Source organism: Aotus nancymaae, unplaced genomic scaffold (genome assembly GCF_030222135.1).
Source record: "Aotus nancymaae isolate 86718 unplaced genomic scaffold, 86718_ANA_hifiasm-v0.15.2.pri h1tg000062l, whole genome shotgun sequence".
NCBI classification, from domain to species: domain Eukaryota; kingdom Metazoa; phylum Chordata; class Mammalia; order Primates; family Aotidae; genus Aotus; species Aotus nancymaae.
In genome coordinates this window covers 41124119-41148959 of record NW_026988476.1, presented here as the reverse complement: position 1 = coordinate 41148959, position 24841 = coordinate 41124119, and the positions used below count along the sequence as shown (strand labels likewise).

The 24841-nt window shown below is 40.3% G+C and overlaps 1 protein-coding gene across 1 annotated transcript in view; it reads right to left on the bottom strand.

Moving 5' to 3' along the window:
* Nucleotides 1-24841, bottom strand: part of TMOD3 (tropomodulin 3) — an 86103-nt gene that overhangs the window by 39772 nt on the left and 21490 nt on the right. Inside the window, exons 2-3 of the mRNA XM_012442273.2 lie at nucleotides 11550-11749; nucleotides 4347-4503 (exon numbers count right to left, since the gene is read on the bottom strand). Coding sequence (XP_012297696.1) covers nucleotides 4347-4503; nucleotides 11550-11675 — 283 coding nt within the window. The 5' untranslated portion in view covers nucleotides 11676-11749. The remainder of the gene's footprint in view (nucleotides 1-4346; nucleotides 4504-11549; nucleotides 11750-24841) is intronic.

Here is a 24841-nt window from a genome sequence, read left to right as displayed (position 1 = left end):
TCACTATGTGATTTTGGCATATAACTTGGAAAGAGTTCAAGGAACTGAATGACATTGCTATAGCATTCCCTAATCAGAAGGCTAATATTGCCATTAGGTACTGCTCCCTGGGGCCAGTCATCTTTGAATCAAAATCATTTAGTTTGGAGACCAAGAGAACATCTTATGAATTCTAACTAATCCAAAGGTACCAAAAAAGTAAAATGCCTTTGTTTCTCAATAGAGGTAGGTTTGCAAACTTTTATGAAGAACCAGGAACACCTCTACTGTCTGGGAAAGCATCCTCAATCTGAAAGTCTACCTCCATGAAAATAAGCCATTAAGCTAAAAAGCTGAGACTCAAACCAGGTGTTCAGGGCAGAGACACAGGAGAGGCATCTTTAAAAAACAAGCCTCTGATTTTTTGGAGCCATGGAGGAGATTAACATTTAGTTTGACGGGAAGTAAGACATAGATGAATTACTCTGAGGATCTTCTGGAATGTGACCAGGATGTTGGAGATGAGATGAAGAGAAGGAAGGCATATTCATGACTAAGGATAACCAAGGCTAACTGCTTTTAAAGTCTAGGGTGGATTTCAGAACACTAGAGGTGGCTTTTGCTATATTTCAAAGCAGAGCTTTACAGCCTAAGTTGCTTGTTTGCTGAAGAGGAATTTGCCCTCCTTCAGGTCTATGGCACTGTGACATGGCCTGTAAGTCTTGATTCTACCTCATCTGATAGTACGTGCTTCCATCAGATGGACTAATAAAACTCACAAATTCATCCCGTGGTTTTGGACCACTACTCCACAACAGAGAATAAAAATCTCTTGTTTGGCAGTCATCTCCCACATGATCCTTTACAGTGATTTCACTGTACCCATTAACAAATCTGGTTCTCAGCTGGGTGTGGTGGCATGTGCCTGTAGTTCCAACTACTCTGGAGGCTAAGGTAGAAGGATTGCTTAAGCCCAGGAGTCCCAGGTTGCAGTGCCACTGCATTCCAGCCTGGCAACAACAGAATGAGTCCTCATCTCTACAAACCAGAACGAAATAAAACTAATTTGGTCCTCACAAAAACTGTATGTCATAGGCATGCCAGATGCCTGGACTGTATGTTTCCATTTATATAAAGTTCAAAACAGGCAGAACTAATCTATTGTATTAGACACTATGTTGGTGATTACCTTTGGGAATAAGAAAGGGAAAAGTGGGAAGAAGCATGTTGGAGACTTCGGTGGGTGCTGATGTTACCTTTTTTTTGAGACAGAGTCTCAGCTCTGTCGCCCAGGCTGGAGTGCAGTAGCACGATCTCAGCTCACTGCAACCTCTGCCTCCTGGGTTCAAGCGATTCTCCTGCCTCAACCTCCTGAGTAGCTGGGATTACAGGCACGTACCACCACGCCCAGCTATTTTTAGTAGAGATGGGGTTTCACCATGCTGGCCAGGCTGGTCTTGAACTTCTGACCTCAGGTGATCCACCCACATTGGCCTCCCAAAGTGCTGGGATTATAGGCGTGAGCTACGGTACCCGGCCAATGATGTTATCTTTACCTGAGTGGTAATTACATGGTGTGTTTATATTTCATTGAGCTATACACAGATGATCTGTGCATTTTCTGTAAGCAATAAAAAGTTCATTATTTTTTTAAAAATGCTATCATCTTAATCACTGCATCAGAACTGTCCATAAATAGTATTTAATAGAATATGTAGCTAAAAGAGGCAGTAAAAATACTGAATGTACTATAAAGAGAAACCACTGATTGTGACTGTAAAATTACTTGTTCAAGTACTTCCATTTATTCTTACTCATCTAAAACCTCAAGTAAAAAATAAAATTTTAAAAGATACATAAGGGGATAAAGATATTCTACCATAGTTGAGGATATAGCACTTTTTCCTAATGTCAGCCATATTCCTCACCTCTATCTTGTATTTTCTTATTTTCCATAATTCTTCTCTACTTTCTTTCCTATTTCCTCTAATCCTCCAAGATATTTTCCTAGGTAACTGGAGATTATGAAACAAAGGCACATTAGGAAGCCTCCTGGGTTAGCTGGGACAAATGTAGCTTTCTTTCAGGTCTCTTATTTTTTCTCCTTCTTGTCCCCAAATTCCACAGTTTTTTCTGACATCTCTTTTTCTCACATCTCTCCCTTTGTTTCTACCTCCATTCCTGTTATGAATTATACTCCCAGGGTCCACCTGAAACAAGCAGAATAATAAAAAGTGATCAACCAATATTTTTTCTCATAAAATTATGTTCTCCTACTTAAGTAGGATTAAAGCTAACACTGATATATGTATGGCTGTACAGAGAAAATATAACCAGTAGTCTTTTCTGTGACAAAAAGAAACAGATGCCTCTGCCTGTCTTTGTGATTCTCCACACTTCAAAACTCTGCATTAGTTTTGAACTCTTTTCCTGGCCCCAAACACCTGAGGGACATGACATTCCCACCTCTAACAGTAGTGTGATGGTTAGTTTTATGTGTCAATTCGGCTGGGCCATGGTGCCCAGATATTCTGTTGTCAAACATTGCTCCAAATGTTTTCATGAAGGTTTTTTTTTATATTTTTTTGATGAGATTAACATTTAAATAAGTGGACTCTAAGTAAAGCCAAATAACCACCATAATGTGGCTCGGCCTGATTTAATCAGCTGAAGGCCTTAAAAGAACAAAAATTTATCTCCCCAAAGTAAGAAGAAATTCTGCCACTAGACTACCTTACCTTTGGATAAGAACAGCAAATCTTCCCTGGGTCTCCAACCTGCTAAATTTTGAATTTATAAAGCCTCCTTATGCCACTGCACTCCAGCCTGGGTGACAGAGTAAGCCACCGTCTCAAGAAAAGAAAAACCCTCCTTAAACTAAACTGCTTTCTCTCCCCTCACATCCTGTTGGTTCTGTTACTCTGGAGAACCCTAACTAATACAAGCAGCAAAGACAGTGATCCTTAAAAAGAGATGAAGGAGAGGAGAAGTCTAAAGAAAGAGCAGAGGGGCTGGGATGATGGATAATTTTGGAAAAGTCAGATGCAGAGCTTACAGCTTATCTACTCAATAGCCATTTACTAGCCTTCCTCTACTATAGAGGCAGGAGGGCTAAAATGAACTTTCCTGCTTCCCTTGCAGCTAAAGGGTAGCCATGTGACATAGTTCTGGCCAAAATTATTGAGAAGGGTCTCTTTCTCAAATAAAAAGCCCAAGTCCCATTCTTCCTGCCTGGATTAGTATGAATTCAGACATAAACATGGTTCCTGCAGGAGCTGATCTTCAGCTCTGCTACTGCTGCCATCATTCTGCAGTATTCTATGCACAATATTCCAAATAGGAGTGAATGTAAAATTTGGCTTTTTAGGCCAAACTGTATTCTGACCTGTTTGGAAAGCTAAGAAACTTATCCTGTTTCATTTAAGTATTATTATATATAGAACTTTTAAAAACACAGCTGTACTCAGGCTCCACTGAGGATACCTAAGCTCAAACACTGCAATGGGGGGGGAGACTTGGACTAGAAAAGTTTTCCAGAAGTACTGATTATGAAGCATTAGTGATCGTAACCATGAATAAATAAGAATGGCTATAGAACACCTTTTAAAAAGGGTCTTTGGGGCCAGAAGCAGCGGCTCACACCTGTAATCCTAGCACTTTGGGAGGCCGAGGTGGGTGGATCACCTGAGGTCAGGAATTGGAGACCAGCTTGGTCAACATGGTGAAACCCCATCTCTACTAAAAATACAAAAAAATTAGCCGGGTGTGGTGGTACACGCCTGTAATCCCAGCTACTCGGGAGCCTGAGGCAGGAGACTCACTTGAACCCGAGAGGCAGAGGTTGCAGTGAGCCGAGATTGTGCAACTGCACTCCAGCCTGGGTAACAACAGCAAAACTCCATCTCAAAAAAAAAAAAAGTCTTTGAAATTAAGGCATGAACTGTTTTATGGCATTCCACTTTAAAGAATGCAGTTAGAATAGATGCCTTATCATTTGTAGTCTATAATCTACTACTGGATTTAAAAGTTTCCCTCAGTACACTTTTAGATCTGTTATAGTAGAGAATTAAAGAATGTTATACAAAATCATTGTGTAATAAAACCTCACTAACGTCATTAAGAATAAACTTACTCCCTGCCTGTCAACACCAAAAAAAAAAAAAACAAAAAACAACAACAAAAAAACTTATTTGCCAACTTGATGAAAAATGTAAATAAAGTGTCTAAACTAATAAATATTTAAGTCAACAGTATCATATCTTTAAGGCTATCAATGATGTAACTCTAAAAATATGATTTTCTCCATACCTACCTATAAAAAGAAAAATCAGTGTTACCACATAATGGCTTCAAAATTCTGGGCTTACCTTTTTTTTCTCCAGTGTAGGGCACATAGTCTTCCCTGTCTTTATGCTCCAATGCTTCTTTCTCCAAATATGAAAGGAGGTGCTCTCTATCAAATGGCCCTGTGGCGGACTTTGATGTCTGGTTCTTCTGCCGGAACCCTGCAGGCAGAAGAGCATTCTGCCGGAGAGAATGAATCAGCCAGTATGACTAATAAGAATGCTAATGCTATATGCTACCACAGATTATCCAAATAAAAAAGAATTATAGATCGGACTGTGATACTGGCACTAAACACTTCATTGCAGAATTTTAGGACAGAAATGCACAAGTGCTCCAGACATGAAACTTTTTTTATTAGGTAGAATTCACTTACATTATTATTAAAATAGGCACATACATTAGTACATTTTCTTTTCTTTTTCTTTTTTTTGGAGACAGTGTCTCCCTCTATCCCCAAAGCTGGAGTACAGTGACACAATCTCAGCTCACTGCAACCTTCACCTCCCGGGTTCAAGTGATTCTCATGCCTCAGCCTCCCAAGTAGCTGGGATTACAGGCGCCTGTCACCATACTCAGCTAATTTTTGTATTTTTGGTAGAGACAGGGTTTCGCGATGTTGGCCAGGCTGGTCTTGAACTCCTGACCTGAGATGATCTGGCTGTCTCAGCCTCCCAAAGTGCTGGGATTACAGGCATGAGCCACCATGCCCGGCCTACATTTTCTAATAGAACATTTTCTTCAGAGAGGATTCTACTGGGAAGAAACACTCTTTAGTTTTTAAGTGTCCTGGGATGGTAATAAAAAGTTTTATTAACCACATATCGCATCTTCTCACTTATATAAGTGGCAGCTAAATGATGAGAACACACAGACACATACAGGGGAACACACACTGGAGCACAGAAGAGGGTGGAGGCTGGGAGGAGGGAGAGGATCAGGATAAATAACTAACAGGTATTAAGCTTAATATCTGGGTGATGAAATCATCTATACAACAAACCCCCGTGATACAAGTTTACCTACGTAACAAACCTGCACATGCATCTCTGAACTTAAAAGTTTAAAAAGTTTTATTAATGCTTAATAACTGCTCAGTGTATATATATGTACAGAGAATAATTCCATTACAAGAGTGTAAAATGACTCTACACATGATATTCCTTTATGACTTCTATTTTATTGTATAGACTTTTTCATGATTAAAACATATATACCACATAGAATATCAGATTAATATTTACTTCTGTTTAAACACAATGTGAAATGTTGTGTGTATGCATACGTATATACGTGAGCACTAGGATGTACTTGCAACAATCACTATCACTGCTTCACATGCCTCAAGGTACCCCTGGGATACTCATAGAAAGATCTATGTTCCTGGGTTTCCACAAGGGTACAGCCTTTCTGAGTGCATGAACTGACTTAGAGTTGAGGGAGGTGTGGTGGAAGGTGATGGATTAAAGTTGTCTACTGTAGTCCCTTAATTTTCACTACACCCAGTAAACACAAGGGCTGACTAGACTAAGTGAGCACCATCCTTTTGCTTGTAAAAAGCCAAAGAGGTGATACTGCCTTGTCTCATATCTCTGGGTATATCTTTGCTTTGAAAATGGGAGGCAGCCAGAGAAATCACACAAAAGGGCTAGCCCCCTTGCAAAACCTCCCCATAATGACAGAGACACTGAATTTCATGAGTGGTATAAGACAATTTTTCATTATAAAGGATAATCTTATATGGATAATGTTAACAGAAAATACTCAATTTATAACTAGGAAGTACAGCACTTCAACTGTGGTCATTTGTTGAGATACATAATAATTTTCACAAAATTCACCTCTGTGTTACCCTTTATGTAATGGTACCTACTACACAGAAACCTGAACTATAAAGATGAAACACACAGGAGGTCCATTCCTAACTCTGTACCAAGTATGTGTTTGTAACACAAAATTGTTTATGGAACCATAAAAAAGAAACATAAAATTTCTGCCTTTAGACTTAGAAATCAAGACAGGAGGCTGCGTGCGGTAGCTCATGCCTGTAATCCCAGAACTCTGGGAGGCCGAGGCAGGTGGATCACCTGAGGTCAGGAGTTCGAGACCAGCCTGGCCAACATGGTGAAACCCATCTCAACCAAAAATACAAAAATTAGCCAGGTGTGGTGGTGGGCACCTGTAATCCTAGCTACTCAGGAGGCTGAGGCAGGAGAATCGCTTGAACCTGGAAGGTGGAGGTCGCAGTGAGCTGAGATCACACCACTGTACTACAGCATGGGTGATAAGAGCAAAACTCTGTATCAAACAAACAAACAAAAAAAATCAAGACAGGAACTACACATGAGGAATTCATTTCCAATCGACCTGCAAGTCCTACTCAGTTTTACTTCCTGAAGAACTCATTCATCTTTTTCCTAGCTCCAACATTATTACTTTGATCCAAGCTATGATCCAAGCTTGCTGGGATTATTACATTACCTTCCCAACTGGATCAGTTGCCTGGTAATTTTTATCCTTCATCACCAGCCCCTCAGTCTGTTACCATAGCCTCATTTCACACTCCCTCTCCATTCCAGTCACACTGGACTTCTTTTTTTTCCCTTATACTTGCCATATACTTCCTTCTACCACCAGGCCTCTATGTGTGTGGTCTCCCTTCCCAGGAATGCTCTGCCTATTCCTTTTTGATACTCATTTTTCAAACTGCAGCTCCATCCACCCAGGAAAGCTTTTTTTAACCTCTCATCATAAGCTCTTACAAATAATGTAGCACTTACCATTCTTGTAATATGGTATAATTATTTGATTAATGTCAAACTGCTCCTATTCCTACCAGCCTGCATCATGAGGGCGACAATCATATTTCTCTTGCTCATTCTTGTATTCCTAAGCCTAGCATAGTACCTGGAATCTCCAAGTTGCCCCCAAATATTTACTGAATAAAGACTTCAGAATGCTTTTAAAAAAAGATTCTCATTGAGGCAAATTAATAAAAAGTTAGTTTCCTTCTCCATCAATAATACATAGATGTATATATTGCTATTTTATGGTGGTGGTAATGGAAGCTGCACTACTCTACCTGCCTGTTCAAGCCCATGTGACACACAGTCTTAAATATGATAGCTGAAATGCTGGGTCCTTAGAAAGTCTTTTCTTTCTTTCTTTTTTTAGGAGACAAGGTCTTGCTTTACTGCTCAGGCTGGAGTGCAGCGGTGCGATCATAGCTTACTGCAACCCTGAACTTCTGGGCTCAAGCAATTTTCCTGCTTAGGCCTCTGAAGTAGCTGGAACTTCAGGTGTGCACCACCATGCCCCCGGCTAATTTTAAAAATTTTTTGTAGAGACAAGGTCTTGCTATGTTGCCCAGGCTGGTCTGGAACTCCTGCCCTTAAGCAAATCTCTCTCCTTGGCCTCCCAAAATGTTAGGATTACAGGTATAAGTCACTATGCCAGGCCAAAAACAGTCTGACCACAAACTAAATGACAGCTAACTGTTTTTAGAGACTATAAACCCATGAACCAAGTTTCATTAGAACTATATTCTAATCAAGAAAGCTAATAGACCATAATTACTTATCAGATAAAAACTTTAATATGATTGTCATTAAAAATGACACGTTTCTCTCTTGCAGTGTAATTTTGCTGCAAAATATATTCCCAGCATTGGGGGGGAAAAACCTTTTGCTAGGCTGCCTGTCTTCTGTAGATAGATTTTTTTTTTTTAAGCAAAAACACAATGAGTTAGCAAATAAGTACACTGAATACAGCAGAAGGACAGTAAAATAGTCCTCCAAAATATAATAAGGTACCACACACACCTTCAACCTACTTCCTGAGACGTTGTAAGTTACAGTGGTGTTTCTCTGGCTGAAGTAGCTGCTATTACCCTTGACCTTTTTCTTACCTGGTTCTTTACCAGAATGCTTTCCAAAAACATGTCACCAACAAACAGGCGCTGTCAATAAACATCACTGTTCTTCTAGTCTCAACTATTCTAACAGTATTGAGGTTAGGAGAGTTGTAACTGGGGTTGGGGAGTTTGCAAAACACATTCAGAGGTTAGAACTCAAACCTCTCCACACAAGAAGCAGGCCACCTAAAGTAAAATAAATAAATTAAAAAAAAAATAAGCCATCAGATTTCAAACTGATACCACAGTGCATAAGTTAGGAGGAGACTCATTGTGGTTTAACAGAAAGACTGCTAGACTGTCAGGTATCCACCAGGCAGTGAGGGATCTAGTCCCAGTTCTTTCCCTAATTTTAATAACTGAGGCAAGTTACCTAATTTCTGTTTTTCATCTGTAAAACAGAGGGCATGAACTAGATCAATGTTTCTCAGTCAGGAGTGTTTTTGTCCCCTAGAGGACATCTGGCAATGTCTGGAGACATTTTTGGTTGTCAACTCAGGGGGAGGAGTACTAATCATGTTTTTCCACCTGGGTAATATAATGAGACCCGGTCTCTACAAAAAAATTAAAAAAGAAATTAGCTGGGTATAGCACTGCTTCCCTATAGTCCTAGCTACAAAGGAGGCTGAAGTGGGACGATCACTTGAGCCCAGGAGTTTGAGGCTGCAGTGAGCTATGATTGCACCACTGCACTTGAGCCTGAGGAAGAGTGAGAACTGGTCTCTAAAAAGAAATAAAAGTCATGTGTTTCATTTTCTGAGTTTTATGATGCTTTGACATCTTGGGGCCTTGCTAATCCTGGAGAGTCCACTCCTTCCAGGGCTAGCTAAAGAGAGCACTACTCCCGACTACCCTCCCGCCCCGCCCCCAGCATACCTTTCATATGCAAACCAACCAATTCCCCCAACCACCTCTTTTTAATCTAATTATCTCTTATCAAGCCAGTATTTCCTCACCCCTAAATCACCCAGAGCCAGATAATGGACAACTAGAGACTAGTCACACAGCCCTGAGCCTGTTAAAATTATTCAAACGATCTAGTCCTAAACTTGTTCAAACTTGCCTATTCTGCCTCACCCATTCATTCCTATGACACCACAATAAAGACTCTGGGCCATGCTTGTTCCTTGCCCCTTTTGCCTCCTGACCGACCTGCGTGCTTCCCCATGTGCCCATGTGTGGCATGGTGTGCCTCCTGCTCTTGGAATTGTAAGTAATAAACTCTTATTTCAAGGCAATAGTTTCAGTGTCTGTCATCCATTACCAAATCTGATAAAAACAACATCCTAGGAACATTTTAAAACAGGGGGAGTGTGCTACTGGCCAACGATGCTGGTAAACATCCCTCTAACGCACAGGATGGCCCCCCTACAACAAACAATTATTTGACCTTAAAAGTAAATAGTGTCAAGGTTGAGAAACCCTGGACTAGATAAAGTCTTATGCTTTTTCCAGTTCTTCTTCTTCTTCTTCTGTTTTTTTTAAGACAGAGTCTGGCTATGTCGCCCAAGTTGGAGTGCAGCGGTATAATTTTAGCTCACTGCAACCTTCACCTCTCTGGTTCAAGTAATTCTCATGCCTCAGCCTCCCAAGCAGCTAGAACTACATGCGTGCACCACCATGCCCAGCCAATTTTTGTATTTTTAGTAGAGATGGGGTTTTACCACACTGACCAGGTTGGTCTTGAATTCCTGGCCTCAAGTGATCCACCCACCTTGGCCTCCCAAAGTGCCGCGATTATAGGCATGAGACACCATACCCAACCACTTTTTCCAGTTCTAAAATTGTTTGATTCAAATATGTCTAATAGATGAAGATATTGCTGTAATGTGATAAAAGCAGCACTGTTATCCTGAGTAATCCTTCTCCACGTAGATGTACTGGGAACTTTTCCTTACAATAGTAATTATGGTTAAGGGATTTGATTTATAGTACAGACACATCATCCAGTAACAAGAACAATGTTATAAAACAAACTCCATTTCAGTCCTTAGAGAGTATTTAAAATCAATGTCTTAGCATAAATAAATGTGGTAAAGAAAAGAAGCCTAGGCTAGGCATGGTGGCTCACCTGTAATCCCAGCACTTTGGGAGGGTGAGGTGGGTGGATCATCTGAGGTCGGGAGTTCGAGACCAGCCTGACCAACAGGGAGAAACCCTGTCTCTACTAAAAATACAAAATTAGCTGGGCGTGGTTGCACATGCCTGTAATCCCAGCTACTCAGGAGACTGAGGCGGGATAATCGCTTGAACCCGGGAGGTGGAGGTTGCGGTGAACTGAGATTGCACCATTGCACTCCAGCCTTGGCAACAAAAAAAAAAAGAAAGAAAGAAAGAAAAGAAAAGAAGCCTAGCAAACAACCATCACCTTCAGGACCTTCAGGCTCTTCCCTCACTGCCCATTCCCCAACATATCAGGGAATAACAAGTCAAGGGTTATGAGTGTCTATCTTAGCCTTGTGTAATTTATAAGACAAACACTTTGGGAGGCCGAGGCGGGTGGATCACGAGGTCAAGAGATCGAGACCATCCTGGTCAACATGGTGAAACCCCGTCTCTACTAATACAAAAAATTAGCTGGGCACGGTGGCGCGTGCCTGTAATCCCAGCTACTCAGGAGGCTGAGGCAGGAGAATTGCCTGAACCCAGGAGGCGGAGATTGCGGTGAGCCGAGATCGCGCCATTGCGCTCCAGCCTGGGTATCAAGAGCGAAACTCCGTCTCAAAAAAAAAAAAAAAAAAAAAAAAAAGACAAACAACACACACTTTGCAAGTTAAAGCTTACTTACATACATTCAGGTCTGCTCCACAGTAGACTGCTGTATTGCCAAGAAGTTACTTAGATCTATTCTACCAATGACTGGAAACTTACTTAATTTGGTCAGCATCTTTCAGAAAGGTGACAGTTAGGTTTAGAGTCATGAAGAACCTTTTAGAGGCATTCTACACCGAAGCCACCTGGCAAAGAAGCTCTGAAGAGACAGAGGTTGGCGTATATCAAAAAGGTAATCATCTGCTGCACTGTACTAAAAATACCCCTTTCCTGCACAAAGGAGATAAATTTCTTAGAGGAGAAAAAATTTCAGGAGATGTTTGAAAATAAGGATACTAGAGTAGCTTAAAACAGTCATGTCAGTAAACATATGGAAGCAGAAATGGGGAAATGGAGAGGGAGCAAAAGCAACTTGGTTTGGATAAAGAGGAGGAGAGGGTGGAAGGTGCCAGAGAAAAGTCATGAAAAAGCTCAAACACAGCGACTGAGTTTCAAAGAATTTGAAAAGTTATTTCATTTCTCTTTATCAGCTAGCACCTACCTCTGGGTCAAGATCATCCAATACAGTTTCCAGTTGTTTCAGTTCTGTTTCTGATAGATTCCCAAGGAGCTCATCTTCATCAAGGTCCTTGTACTTTTCTAAGTCTTTCCGGAATGGCAGTGCCATGATATGCAATGTATCAAGTCACTTAATTTTTGCTGTTCAGGACAGTCAGAAGTGATCTCTACTTTTTCTTAAAGCTATGGAGAGAAGAAAAACATTTTAAAAACATTTTAAATAGTAAGTCATCTCCATCTACTTAGATCTAATTCTTAAGTGAAATGTAATTTCCATGTGTCACATATTCTGTGATCATATATCACATACTATTCTTGTTTATGAAGCATTCAATGCCTTTTGCCGCAGGTTGAGAAAAAAAAAAAAAACAACCAGGAAAAAAGAGGGAAAGGATAAAACAAAATTCAAATCCATTAAGGCAGCCACTTGATAGAATTTAGAATTTCTAGTAATTGAATTTTAGGGGAAAAGAAATTATCATATGTGCTAAAAGAAAAGTTTTTCCATCAATGGCTTTCAAATTATTTTACCAGAGTATTTTGCTTCAGCACAATATGTTTAAGGCACATTTGTTTTAATATATATTGTTTAGGAGAACAATATGACTCAATATTAATATAGGGGGGATACACATTCCACATGGCGGGAGTGGTCTCTTCCCAATAGGAAGAATTTTTTTTTTTTAAAAGATGCATCTGAAAATATTTTTCTGAGGTTTTTAAAGGAAAACAATATAGCATTCTTAAGATGTTTCAGTAAAATACTCAAAATCATGCTGGGATACGTCACCCACTGATTATGGGAAAAGACCTTCACCATTTCCTTACTGTGTGATCTCTCCTGGACAGATATGAGGTTAATCAACAAGCAGGTTAATAGATGCTCTAGAGACACAGAGATTGGCATATATCAAAGAGCTAATCATTTGCTGATCCCACAGGACTGTTCTATAGGAAAGGTGAAACCAAGGATTTCTGTATATTCCAGCCATATATGTGTACGGACTGTCTGTCTCATAAAATATACCTAGTACAGAGCTGGAAGCAGTGGCTCACGTCTGTAATTCCAGCACTTTGGGAGGCTGAGGTAGGCGGATCGCTTGAGCTCAGGAGTTCAAGACCAGCCTAGGCAACACGGTGAAAAATATGAAACATCAGCCAGGTGTGGTGATGTACACCTGTGGTCCCAGCTACTCAGGAGGCTGAGGTGGGAGGATGGCTTCAGCCCAGGAGGTGGAGGTTGCAATGAGCCGAGATCGTGCCATCCCACTCTAGCCTGGGTGACATAGCAAGACCTTGTCTCAAAAAAAAAAAGTACCTACTACCTATGGAAATAAATAAACTTTACACTTAGTGATTTGGTTATGGTTTTCTTCACTGCAAAATACTCAGTACTTCAGTCTATTTCCTGTAATACCCCTTCCCCCAAGTTTTCCCAACTTAATAATTTAGTATGTTTTTTCTGCAAACCAATAACATTTTAAGGCTCCTTTGATGTGTTTCCATGTCCTATAAACGCAACTGTTCAAACTATGTTTAGAAAGGTGGGCTCACTGCAGAAGTCTGACAGCAACTTGACTAGCAACCACCTTAGGTCCAATAACAAGCAAAGTCGTTGGGGGAGGGAAGCTCTGTTTGCCGTTGAGAAGCTCCCCAAAGGGTTGCAGAGTTCGGACCTCATGGCAGAGATAATTCAGGAATGCAAAGATGAGCTCCAGTTCCCCGAATTGGAACAGCTGGAGCACACTGGACTCTTAAGCCATGCAGAGATTAAGCTATCAACAAGAAGATCTAGAGTACAGAATCTAGGGAAGAGCCCTTTTCAAGGACGACTTTATCAATTACGGTCAATATGAAATTAATCTTTTGGAGCAGATCCAGAGAAGAAGAACACGCATTGGATATTCATTTAACAAGGATGAGACTGAGAATTCTATTGTATATCGGGTACAAGGTGTTTTCTGACATGTCTCAGCAAAGGGGAAAGATGATGTTCAACTTTGGCTGTCCTATGTCGTTTTTTTTTTTGAAACGGAGACTCACTCCCCAGCCACACTGAAGTGCAGTGGTGTGATCTTGGCTTACTGCAACCTCTGCCTCCTGCGTTCACACGATTCACGATTCTCCTGCCTCAGCCTCCCAAGTAGTTGGGACTACAGGTATGTGCCAGAATGCCCAGCTAATTTTTGTATTTTTAGTAGAGACGGGGTTTCACCATGTTGGTTAGGATGGTCTCAATCTCTTGACCTCGTGATCCGCCCGCCTCAGCCTCCCAAAGTGCTGAGATTAGAGGCATGAGCCACCGTGCCCCGCCTTTTTTTTTTTTCTTTTTTTTTTTGAGACGTAGTCTTGTTCCATCACTCAGAGTACAGCGCAGTGGCATGATCTGGACTCACTTGCAACCTCCACCTCCCAGGTTCAAGCAATTCTGTCTCAACCTCTCAAGTGGGTCGGACTACAGGTGCCTGCCACCACAGTCAGCTAATTTTTATATTTAGTAGAGACAGGGTTTCACCTTGCTGATCAATCTGGTCTCAAATTCCTGACCTCAGGTGATCCACTGGCCTTGGCATCCTTAGCAAGGTATTCTCAATGTTCGCCATTCATTCCAACAGGTCAGCTTTGTGGATTATGGCAGCCAAATGGGAAATGGAAGACTACTTGCCTTCAGAAAGTGCAAGGCAACTATTTCTTTGGGCACTATGCTTTCATCCAGAGTGCCCAAAACTTTATCAGGACAGGGTCTGGCCCGTGCCGATCTTGAACTCCTGGATTCAAGTGACCCTCCTTCCTCAGACTCCTGAGTAACTGGGATTATAAGCACAGGACACCATGCTTAGCTTGATGCTCTAATCTCTAGTTCCAGGAAAGAGAACCACTGATTTAATGTGGAGATGTTGAGGCCAGATCTACCATAGGTCCTAATGTTTTCCAGAATACATGGAAAGCATACAGCTGGGTTTTAATTATTATCCCAGGTCAAGCATGAGTATCTCTAATCTAGAGCTAGGAGCCAGTTAAAGTGAAGGAGAAAGTACAGTTTTGTTGGTTTACTCTCATTATAGAAGATACATGGTATGCATTTGTTCTGAAAAATATGGAGGAAATAGAATATCATGGCAAAAAAAAAAAAGCATCCTGGAATCTTAAAAAAAAAAAAAAAAAAGAAGCAGCAAATAAACAGAATTTGCTTATGCAGATATTACATTGCAGGTACTTGTATAACTGCCCAAGGCAGGTCTGGTTTACACCTGTTTTACTAGCACCTCTTCTGGTTTACTGGTTACCTTGGTTTTTATTTATTTATAGCAAATTCTTATCATTTTCATTACTGTTTATTAAGCCTCCATTTTTTACTTCCAACTTTAAAATAGCAAGCTTGGTCAGGCACAGTGGCTCACGCCTGTAATCCTAACACTTTGGGAGGCTGAGGTACGAGGATCACTTGAGCCCAGGAGTTTGAAACTAGCCTAGGGAACACAGTGAGACCTCATCTCTATATAAATTTTTAAAAAATAGCTGGGCATGGTGGCACACACCTGTAGTCTTAGCTACTTGGGAAGGTGAGGTGGGAGAATCGCTTGTGCCCAAGAGTTTGAGGTTACAGTGGGCTACGGCTGTATCACTGCACTCCAGCCTGGGCAACAAGGTGAGATCCTGTCTCAATAAATAAATAAATAGCAAGTTTACAAGTGTATTTATAGTGTATTTTCTCCATTAAAAATAATACAGTCTGCAGAGAAGATTTAATGGAAGATATCAGCACTTTCAAATATATTAACCATAAAATGTAATTTTGAAGAAGGTGAAAATTTTAAAGGACAAAAATTAAAGATAAAACTACTAAAAAGCTTTTTCTTTTTATAAAAATACCAATGACATGGTATTTCAGACAGATAAGGGTAAGGAACCAATAAAAGTATACGAATATGTACCAAGAATAATTCAGTTCATGCTATTTTTTAAATGTTTGGATAATTAATATTTTAAAAGTTTTTAATGTGCTTTATTTTTTAAATTTATAGTATATAAGCCAATTTTCTCATGAATATTTAAAAATACAAGTTTAATTATTTTGTGCATCCTTCACTTTACTTTCAAGAATGTCCCAGTATATAGGTCATAAATTCAACAGTCATTCTAACAGGGCACTCTAATAGGCAATACAATAGGAATGAGATTATCAGGGGCAAAGGCAGGCAATGCTATATGCCATCCAGGTTCTGCAAATTTGGAACATGACATTCTACATTCCATGGAGAGACTAAATAGCTTACTCCAATATACTGCTTCTCCTAATCCCAAAGTAAAATCTAACACACAGAGCTTGTTTACAGTATTGCTTAAAGAATAAAACAAACACCCATGAACAACTTGCCCAGCATAAAAAAGAAAACATTACTAATAACCTCATGTTCACTTCTCTAGTTGCATCTCCTCCTCCAAAAGTAGCCAGTCTATTACATTTTGAATTAATCATTCTCTTGCTTTCCTTCAGAGTTTTGCCTTATTTGTACATGTCCTCAACAGACTTAGATCTGCCCCTTTTCTTGCATGTTATGTAAACAAACTCAGAGTATGCAGCCTTGTGACTTGCTTTCTTCATTTGATGTTGTTTATTGTTTTGAGTTGATGCTTAGAGCTACACTACTTTCTTTTCATTTCTATATAATATTCTATCATATAAATGAATATTTAAGTTACTTATACTCTCTCCCTTCTATTTCTCTGCTATAAACAATCTTGCTACCTATTTCCTGGTACACATGTGTAAGAATTTCTCTGAGGTTCAAATCTAGGAATGGAATTGCTGGGAAACCGGTACGCTTATACTCAGCTTTATTAGGTAATGCTGAACTATTTTCAAAATGATTGCATGAATTAATGTTCCCAGCAGATTCAGTATATGACAATTCAGACTGCTCCTCATCCTTGCTCATTGTTGGTATTATCAGAGAGTTTATATTTGGCCATTCTGGTCATCTTTCACTGTGGTTTTAATTTGCATTTTGCTGAATTATGATGAGGTTAAGCATCTCTTCCTATGTTTATTGGCCAATGTGTTCCTTATTGTGTGAAGAATCTTTTGCCCATTTTTATGTTGACTTCTTTTTTTAAAAAAAAACAAATGCTCTTAATATATTTTTTGTTGGTTATATGTAACAAATCTCTTCCATCTTTTTTCCAACTCTTATCAAGTTTATCATGGTATATTCTAGGGGAGAATGTAAGTATTTTTCATTTTTAAGAAAGTTTACTTCTTTAGCTAGGTTTTTCAAAGCAATGGAAAATAAATTTCCTTCAGATTCAAATTACAGAATTTTGCCACGAGGCAAGAACTTCTGGGTAATACGCCAAAGTTCAAAGTTTCAATTCTGCTTCAATAAAAAGCAAACTGTTCATCCTATCTAACAATGCTCAAAACTTATCATTTCTTTTTTTTTTAAGGCAAAGTCTCATTCTGTTACCCAGGCTGGAGTACAATGGTGTGATCATGGCTCACTGTAGCCTCCGTCTCCTAGGAGCAAACTATCCTTCCACCTCAGCCTACCAGGTAGCTGGGATTGCAGGCATATGCTACCATACCAACTAATTTTTGTACTTTTTGTAGAGATGGAGTTTCACCATGTTGCCCAGGCTGGTCTCAAACTCCTAGGCTCAAATGGTCTGCCTGCCTTGGCCTCCTAAAGTGCTGGGATTACAGGTGTGAGCCACCTACCACACCCAGCCACTACTAGCATTCTTTCCCCAGATGTTCCCATTCTCAGATTCTCTAACTTGATTATACCTTTCCTCTCAACTCTCATCATTTACTGAAGATCATTTGTGTACTGACAATGTTCCAAGTGCCAGCAGGAGTTCAGAAACTGCTTAGGAAGGGATGTTCTAGAAGAAGTGTTTTGCTTTCTTTTAAGTCCTGGGATGACAAGTCTCTCTTGCTTGTCCTTTGACATTTGTCTTCTAGAAGGGGAACAAATTCTGAATAAAGAAGAGGTGAAACCAGTGTGCTAGAAAAGTACTTTAAATCTGCACTTTGTCTACAGAAACTTTTAATCTCTAAGCTAATGTAAAATGTATTTCATTAAAAAGTAAAAAACATAAATTACATTGCACAAGAATATGGGAATCAGTTTTCAAAGTGTAGCATTCTCATGATCATTTCAGAAAAACACATCTTTTTGTAAATAAGCAAGTTTTGCCAGGTAAGTTAGGCAAAGCTTAAGAATTTTTAATTTGGAATTCTGGTATGTTCAGACTATTTAATTCTGCCTCTTAACTCACTTTTTACAGCAGTGTTTCTCCTGTTTTTGAGTGCATCATAATCTCCAGGTGGGCTTGTTAAGACACAGATTCCTGGCGCTACCCCAGTGTTTCTTGATTGGGTACATCTGTGGTGGACAGATAATCTGCAGTTCTAATAAGCTCCCAGGTGGCACTGATGCTGCTGGTCAGGAACTATACTTTGAGATCTACTGCTCTAGAGGTCCTCCCCCATCAGTTCTGAAACTATGTCTCATACTGTTGTGGCAGACTCTATCTTGTCTTACTCAAAATTCTTCAAAGGTTGAAGAAAACTTTGTTTAAATATTCCCTAGAGTCCATGGGTGCTGCTGCTTTTCTTTCCACTCACCCACTGCTTCATTGGACTTCAGCTAGTGGAGGCTATACTTAAGGACATCAGGAAACTCCTGGAATATTCCAGGCCAAAAGTCTTCATCCATTTATCATCTTCCTTTTCATTTATCACTTATTTCTAGAATCCTTAGTTTTCAAACTGGACTTCTAGGACCATGCTAATTTTTTAATGGAATCTCAGAAATCTCATTTTGCTGAGTTTAAAATTTTAGCTTTCTATAAGAATAATTTCTAAAAATTAACGGCCATATTCTAGATCCTTTGGATTGCTTAAAAAGAAGCAATGTTGTGGGATTTCAGTTGCCATATTTACATTTATTTTTATCACTGCACCAGCACCTAGTAGAACTGCTTTAATTGTTTTGAACAAATACAGAGAAAGCCTTAATACCTAACTGATACATTTGCACAAAATAAAGGTTACAGGGCACTACGTAGACAAATGCTTTTCTGTGAATCAAACATAGAAAAATAGGAGTCTAAAGTTTACACACAGCAAGTGACAGGAAAGACACAATGAACTCAAAGAGAACTTGCAATGAAATAGTACCAAATTCTCATCCACTTACAATTTAGTTTTTGTAAAGATCGTCAGTTAACACTAGAAGGCCTGATAGCTTTTTCCCTTTAAAAGAGATCTATATGTAAGTTTGAAAAGCAATGCTCTACTATTCAACCAATCTCCACGTATCTTCTTCAAGCTTTATATTTTTATAGGGAGTAAGGTGTCAACACTGACCATATTTTTAAAAATGTGAAATCACTGATTCAGAGAGATACTCTATCAATATATGAGTTGTTAACCTCCATTTCACCACCATTTCTTTTTTTTTTTTTTTTTGAGACGGAGTTTCGCTCTTGTTACCCAGGCTGGAGTGCAATGGCGCGATCTTGGCTCACCGCAACCTGGGCCTCCTGGGTTCAGGCAATTCTCCTGCCTCAGCCTCCTGAGTAGCTGGGATTACAGGCACGCGCCACCATGCCCAGCTAATTTTTTGTATCTTTAGTAGAGACAGGGTTTCACCATGTTGACCAGGATGGTCTCGATCTCTTGACCTCGTGATTCACCCGCCTTGGCCTCCCAAAGTGCTGGGATTACAGGCTTGAGCCACTGCGCCTGGCCCTTCACCACCATTTCTATAGGGCAGGCTCAGATTTCAGATTCTGGTTATCTCTCTTTAATGCATACATGTGATCATGTTGTTCTCTGGTCCAAAAGCCTTATATAATTCATATTATCCACAACAGGGTTAGGCAAACTACAGCGGGCCAAATTCAGCCTGCTGCCTGTCTTTGTAAATGTTTTATTTGAACACATTCACATTCATTCATTTTTGTATTGCCTATGGCTGTTTCTGTGCTACAATGGCAGAGCTGAATAACTGCAACAGAGACCAGATGGCTTGCAAAACTAAAATATTTACTATTTGGTCCTTTACAGAAAAAGTTCGCCCATCCCTGACCTACAAGAAAATCCAGTCTCCTCAGCATGAGATACACAGTTCAGAACCTCGTCCTGACTAGCTAGCTTTCCTATATTACCTCCTGCTGCTCTATCACATAGCCTATACTCCAAACAGGCCACAAACTTCAGGCCTCCCTATTCCTTTGCTTATTATGTTCCCCGTCTCTAGAAAAATATGCATTCATTCCCATCTACCTCCATCCTCAACTGAACCTCATATATTCTTCAAGACCTAGCTGAAAATGTCGTATCTTCCCTGAAAATTTCCCTGGTCTCCATCCTCACACCCAGGCAAAATTAATGATTTCCTTATTGATGTTGCCATCTTTTCTTTTTTTTTTCTTAAGAGACAGGGCCTCGTTCTGTCAGGCCAGAGTGCCGCGGTGCAGCCTCAAGCTCTTGGGTTCAAGTGATCCCTCCTCCTCAGCCTCCTGAGCAGGTAGGACTATAGGCATGAGACACTGTGCCCAAACTGATGTTGCCATTATCTTTATATATACATCCATTATAACCACATGTTGTATCGTGCATCGGTAACTTCAAAACTTAAGGGTGTAACTGAAAATACTGACATATAATGGTAAGAGTGTTTCCCAGAAAATCCGATGGAAGAAATTACTATAAAATGACAGTACTATAACTAAATAAAGTTCAGTGTCATGGCTCATGCCTAAAATCCCAGCACTTTGGGCAATATAGCAGGGAGGATCGCTTAAGTCCAGGAGTTTGAGACCAGCCTGGACAACATATTGAGATTTCCATCTCTACAAAAAAATAAAAAATTAGCCAGGCATGATGGCCCATGTCTGTAGTCCCAGCTGAGGTGGGAGGATCACTTGAACCTAAGAGGTCCAGGCTGCAGTCAGTCGTGATCGCACCACTGCACTCCAGCCTAGGTGACAGAGTGAGACCTTGTCTTAAAAAATAAATAAATAAATAAATAAATAAAAAAGAAAGAAGGCAATATTTCATCATCCAATTATTTCCTCTTATTCTTCCCAATGCTCACCAAGATATTTTCTAATTAAAATTTTGGCTATTTGGCTGGGCGCAGTGGCTTACATCTGTAATCCCAGCACTTTGGGAGGCTGAGGTGCATGAATCCCGAGTTCAGGAGTTCAAGACCAGCCTGGCCAACATGGTGAAACCCCATCTCTATTAAAAATACAAAAAATTAGCTGGGCATAGTGGAGGGCACCTGTAATCCCAGCTACTCAGGAGGCTGAGGCAGGAGAATCGCTTGTACCTGGGAGACGGAGGTTGCAGTGAGCCAAGATCGTGCCACTGCACTCTGGCCTGGGTAACAGAGTGAGACCCCATTGCAAAAAAACAAAAACAAAACAAATTTTAAAAATCAGCTATTCATGTAGCTTTCCTAACTAGATATTAATAAATTGCTATTTTGGCTTACGTGTAAGTCTTTTTTATGGGTATGGTTGCTATGGGCCAGTTTTTAAGAGATCAGACACTACTGGTAGACTGAAATTGTGTCTCGGTAAAGATAAAGCTGCGGGCCATCACCTGAAATCCTATCCCAGAGCTGGCTGGCCAGCTACTCCATAAAGACACCCCTCAAACTTACTTCAAACCAACAATTATACTGTATTGGAGTTAGTCTTTCACCTGTCTCTCTCACTAGACACTGTAAAGCTCTTGAAGGGCAGAAAATCTCTTCTAGATCTCATTCCTCACTGGGTTTCCATCACCAGGTATAGTACACAGCTAAGCCAAATTTGATATACTTGGATCATACATCAATCTCTGCTTTCCCTTCTTTGGTAGTTCCCTCTTTCTCCTCCAGCTAGTGTCCTCTTGCTCCCAAATTTTAATCCCCTTATCACAACTAAAGGAGGGCTGAAAATGAGTTTTTGATACTTCTGTTGATCCTTTGCTGCCCCTTCTTCACCTTTTCTTCCCTAAGTATCAACTCATTTTTTTTTTTTTTTTTTGAGATGGAGTTTCGCTCGTTACCCAGGCTGGAGTGCAATGGCGCGATCTCGGCTCACCGCAACCTCCGCCTCCTGGGTTCAGGCAATTCTCCTGCCTCAGCCTCCTGAGTAGCTGGGATTACAGGCATGCGCCACCATGCCCAGCTAATTTTTTGTATTAGTAGAGACGGGGTTTCACCATGTTGACCAGGATGGTCTCGATCTCTTGACCTAGTGATCCACCCGCCTCGGCCTCCCAAAGTGCTGGGATTACAGGCTTGAGCCACCGCGCCCGGCCTATATCAACTCATTTTAGCTTAGTATTCAAAGTTCTCTGCTGTCTAATCTCCCCCAGTTAAAAACAAAAATATCTGATCATCAGATCCCTGAAATTAAATATAAGTCCTGACGAAAATCTAATTTTTTTTAAAGGTAACCAAATGAGTTTCATCTTCAGGAGACACCAGGCCTCAGGTTAACTCCACTTCAGGTGCTAGAGGCCTTCTCTTCAGATGTGCTAGGCTTAAGACTATGTTATGTTGTCTTTTCCTTACGGTTTCTCCTAGGATCCCTGGGTGTTGAACCTCCAAGGCCCACCAGATCAGAGATTTTTTTTTTTTGATCTCAAAATTCCAAGATGAATATGTGTTTTTCAATATACTTAATGTGTATTTGACATATATTTTTGAACATTTCCTACGCAATGAATTACTTATTCTAGACAACAGGCATAAGCAGTATACAGGACAGACAAATTCCTTGCTCTATTTTAAAGGTGGCATATGGACAAAAACCAATGAATAAAGGAAGAAGGTAATATGAGACAGCAATAAGTACTACAAGGAAGGAAACTTAAAACAATGCTGTGGAGGTAAGAAGAATCAGGAAGGCTACTTTTAAGTGGTTCAGAAAGACTGTTCTGAAAGATGACTTTTGAGCTAGGACCTAAGGTCTACAGCAGCTCTCTCAGCCTAGGACTGTGCTGCAACCTAAGTGAGAAATGATGGCGGCTTGGCCTTGAGTTGTGACTATGGAGATGGAGAGAAGTAAATAAACATGGCATGATTTGGGAACAGGGCAGTTGGCTGTACGGGATAAAAACAAGAGATGCGCTAAGGATGACTTCTAAGTCAATTTCAGTTAGTATTTAATAACATTTCTTATTCCACACCTATTTTTTTTTTCCTGAGGAGCTGAACATTGACCTATGCCATCTATATTTCTTTTTCTTTTTGTTTTTATCCTGGGTCATCATTGGGAACCATCTGTATTTCTAAGCCTGCTTTAATAAAAGTTTATTGGGCCAGGCGCGCTGGCTTACGCCTGTAATCCCAGCACTTTGGGAGGCCCAGGCGGGCGGATCACGAAGTCAGGAGATTGAGACCAGCTGGCAACATGGTGAAACTCTCTCTCTACTAAAAAATAGAAAAATTAGCTGGGCATGGTGGCGCTCGCCTGTAGTTCCAGCTACTTGGCAGGCTGAGGCAGAAGAATTGTTTGAACTTGGGAGGCGGAGGTTGCAGTCAGCCAAGATCACATCACTGCACTCCCAACCTGGCAACAGAGTGAGACTCCTGTCTCAAAAAAAAAAAGTTTCTTGGTTGTTATTTTCATTGTAGTCTGTTTTGAGATCCACACTGTGAACAGTCCTAATATGACAGTTTATGACCAAACCCATAATAATGATAATTGACTAACTAAACAAAATCAACCAAAGTTACTAAATAAAAAATTTGCTGGCTATCCTTAAACATATTCACAGTCTAAAGCAAAGAAGATGTCTTTTTCTTAATGCCATTTCTGAAATCATTTTTTTGCAAAGGATTGAGTCTAAAAAGTGAAACAACCCAACAACTTGTCATGCCTTACAAGAAATTTACACAATTGCTGTTTCTTATTTTCCTTCCAATATTTTCAATGCTTACTGGTCAAACTGCTAAAGAGTCATGAATCTGGCACCCAGGAATCGTAGTGATGAGTTCCCTGACCTTCTTTCTTCTCACAGTCCATTGCTCATCCTACCTCAGCTCTACATCCCATGGTCATCACCCCCCTAGTCCTTATCCTCAACAATAAGCGTGCCCCTCCATAACTCTCAACATCTTTGACCCTGTCTCTCTGGAACTCCTCTGGCAAAACTCCACATCTCATTAAAATTAACTCTTCCTACTTCTCACCAGCACCAGGGTGGCAGATGACCCAGAGAAAAAAACGCATGAACTGACAGGCTATATTTAAAATTTTACCACTAATGTCAAAGAATACTGCCTAATAATTCTAATATTCTAATATTTCAAATCCTAGTCTAGTCACACTCTTAGGTGACTTTTTTCTACTTCTTTTTTCTCAAACCTTCAATATTGCCTACTTCTCACTCTCTGATGACCTTACCTTAATATTTCACTGAGAATATAGAAGCAATCATAAAATGACACCCAAGTTCTCATCACATCAACAAACTTACCACACCTGTACCCTTACACTCTACCTTCCCTCTTGCTGTTATGGATAAACTGTCCAGTCTTTTATCTAAGGCCAATCTGTCTCTTAGAACCAGATCCTATTCCTGCTCATTTATACAAGAGCCCTCCAGTAATAGTGCTCTTTTTCTACTGGATCATGCCCATTAGCACGCAGACTGCAACACATATCTCAAATAAAAACACACAAACTCTCCTTCGACTTCACATCCCTCTCCAGACACTACCATACTTCTTGGCTCCACTTTACAGCCAAACTTAAAAGAATTGTCCATATTTGGTACCCCAAGTTTTCACCCTCCTATTGTCTCAAATATTTTCAAATCTGGCTGTCATCCCCACCACTCACTCCACCCAAACTAATCTTGCCAGCACAGTGCCTAATCCAACTGTCAAGTTTTAGTCCTCATCTTTTTTTTTTTTTGAGACAGAGTCTCGTTCTGTCACCCAGGCTGACGTGCAGTGGTGCAATCTCAGCTCACTGCAACCTCCGCCTCCTGAGTTCAAGAGATTTTCCTTCTTCAGCCTCCTGAGTAGCTGGGGTTACAGGCGTGAGCTACCATGCTCAGCTATTTTTTTAAAATATATTTTTAGTAGAGACGGGGTTTCACTATGTTGGCCAGGCTGGTCTCGAACTCCTGACCTCATGTGATCCATTCGCTAAGGCCTTCCAATGTGCTGGGATTACAGGCAGGAGCCACTTTAGTCCACATCTCATGAGACCTATTTGACACAGTATCTGGCCATAAAACATTTTCCTCACTTG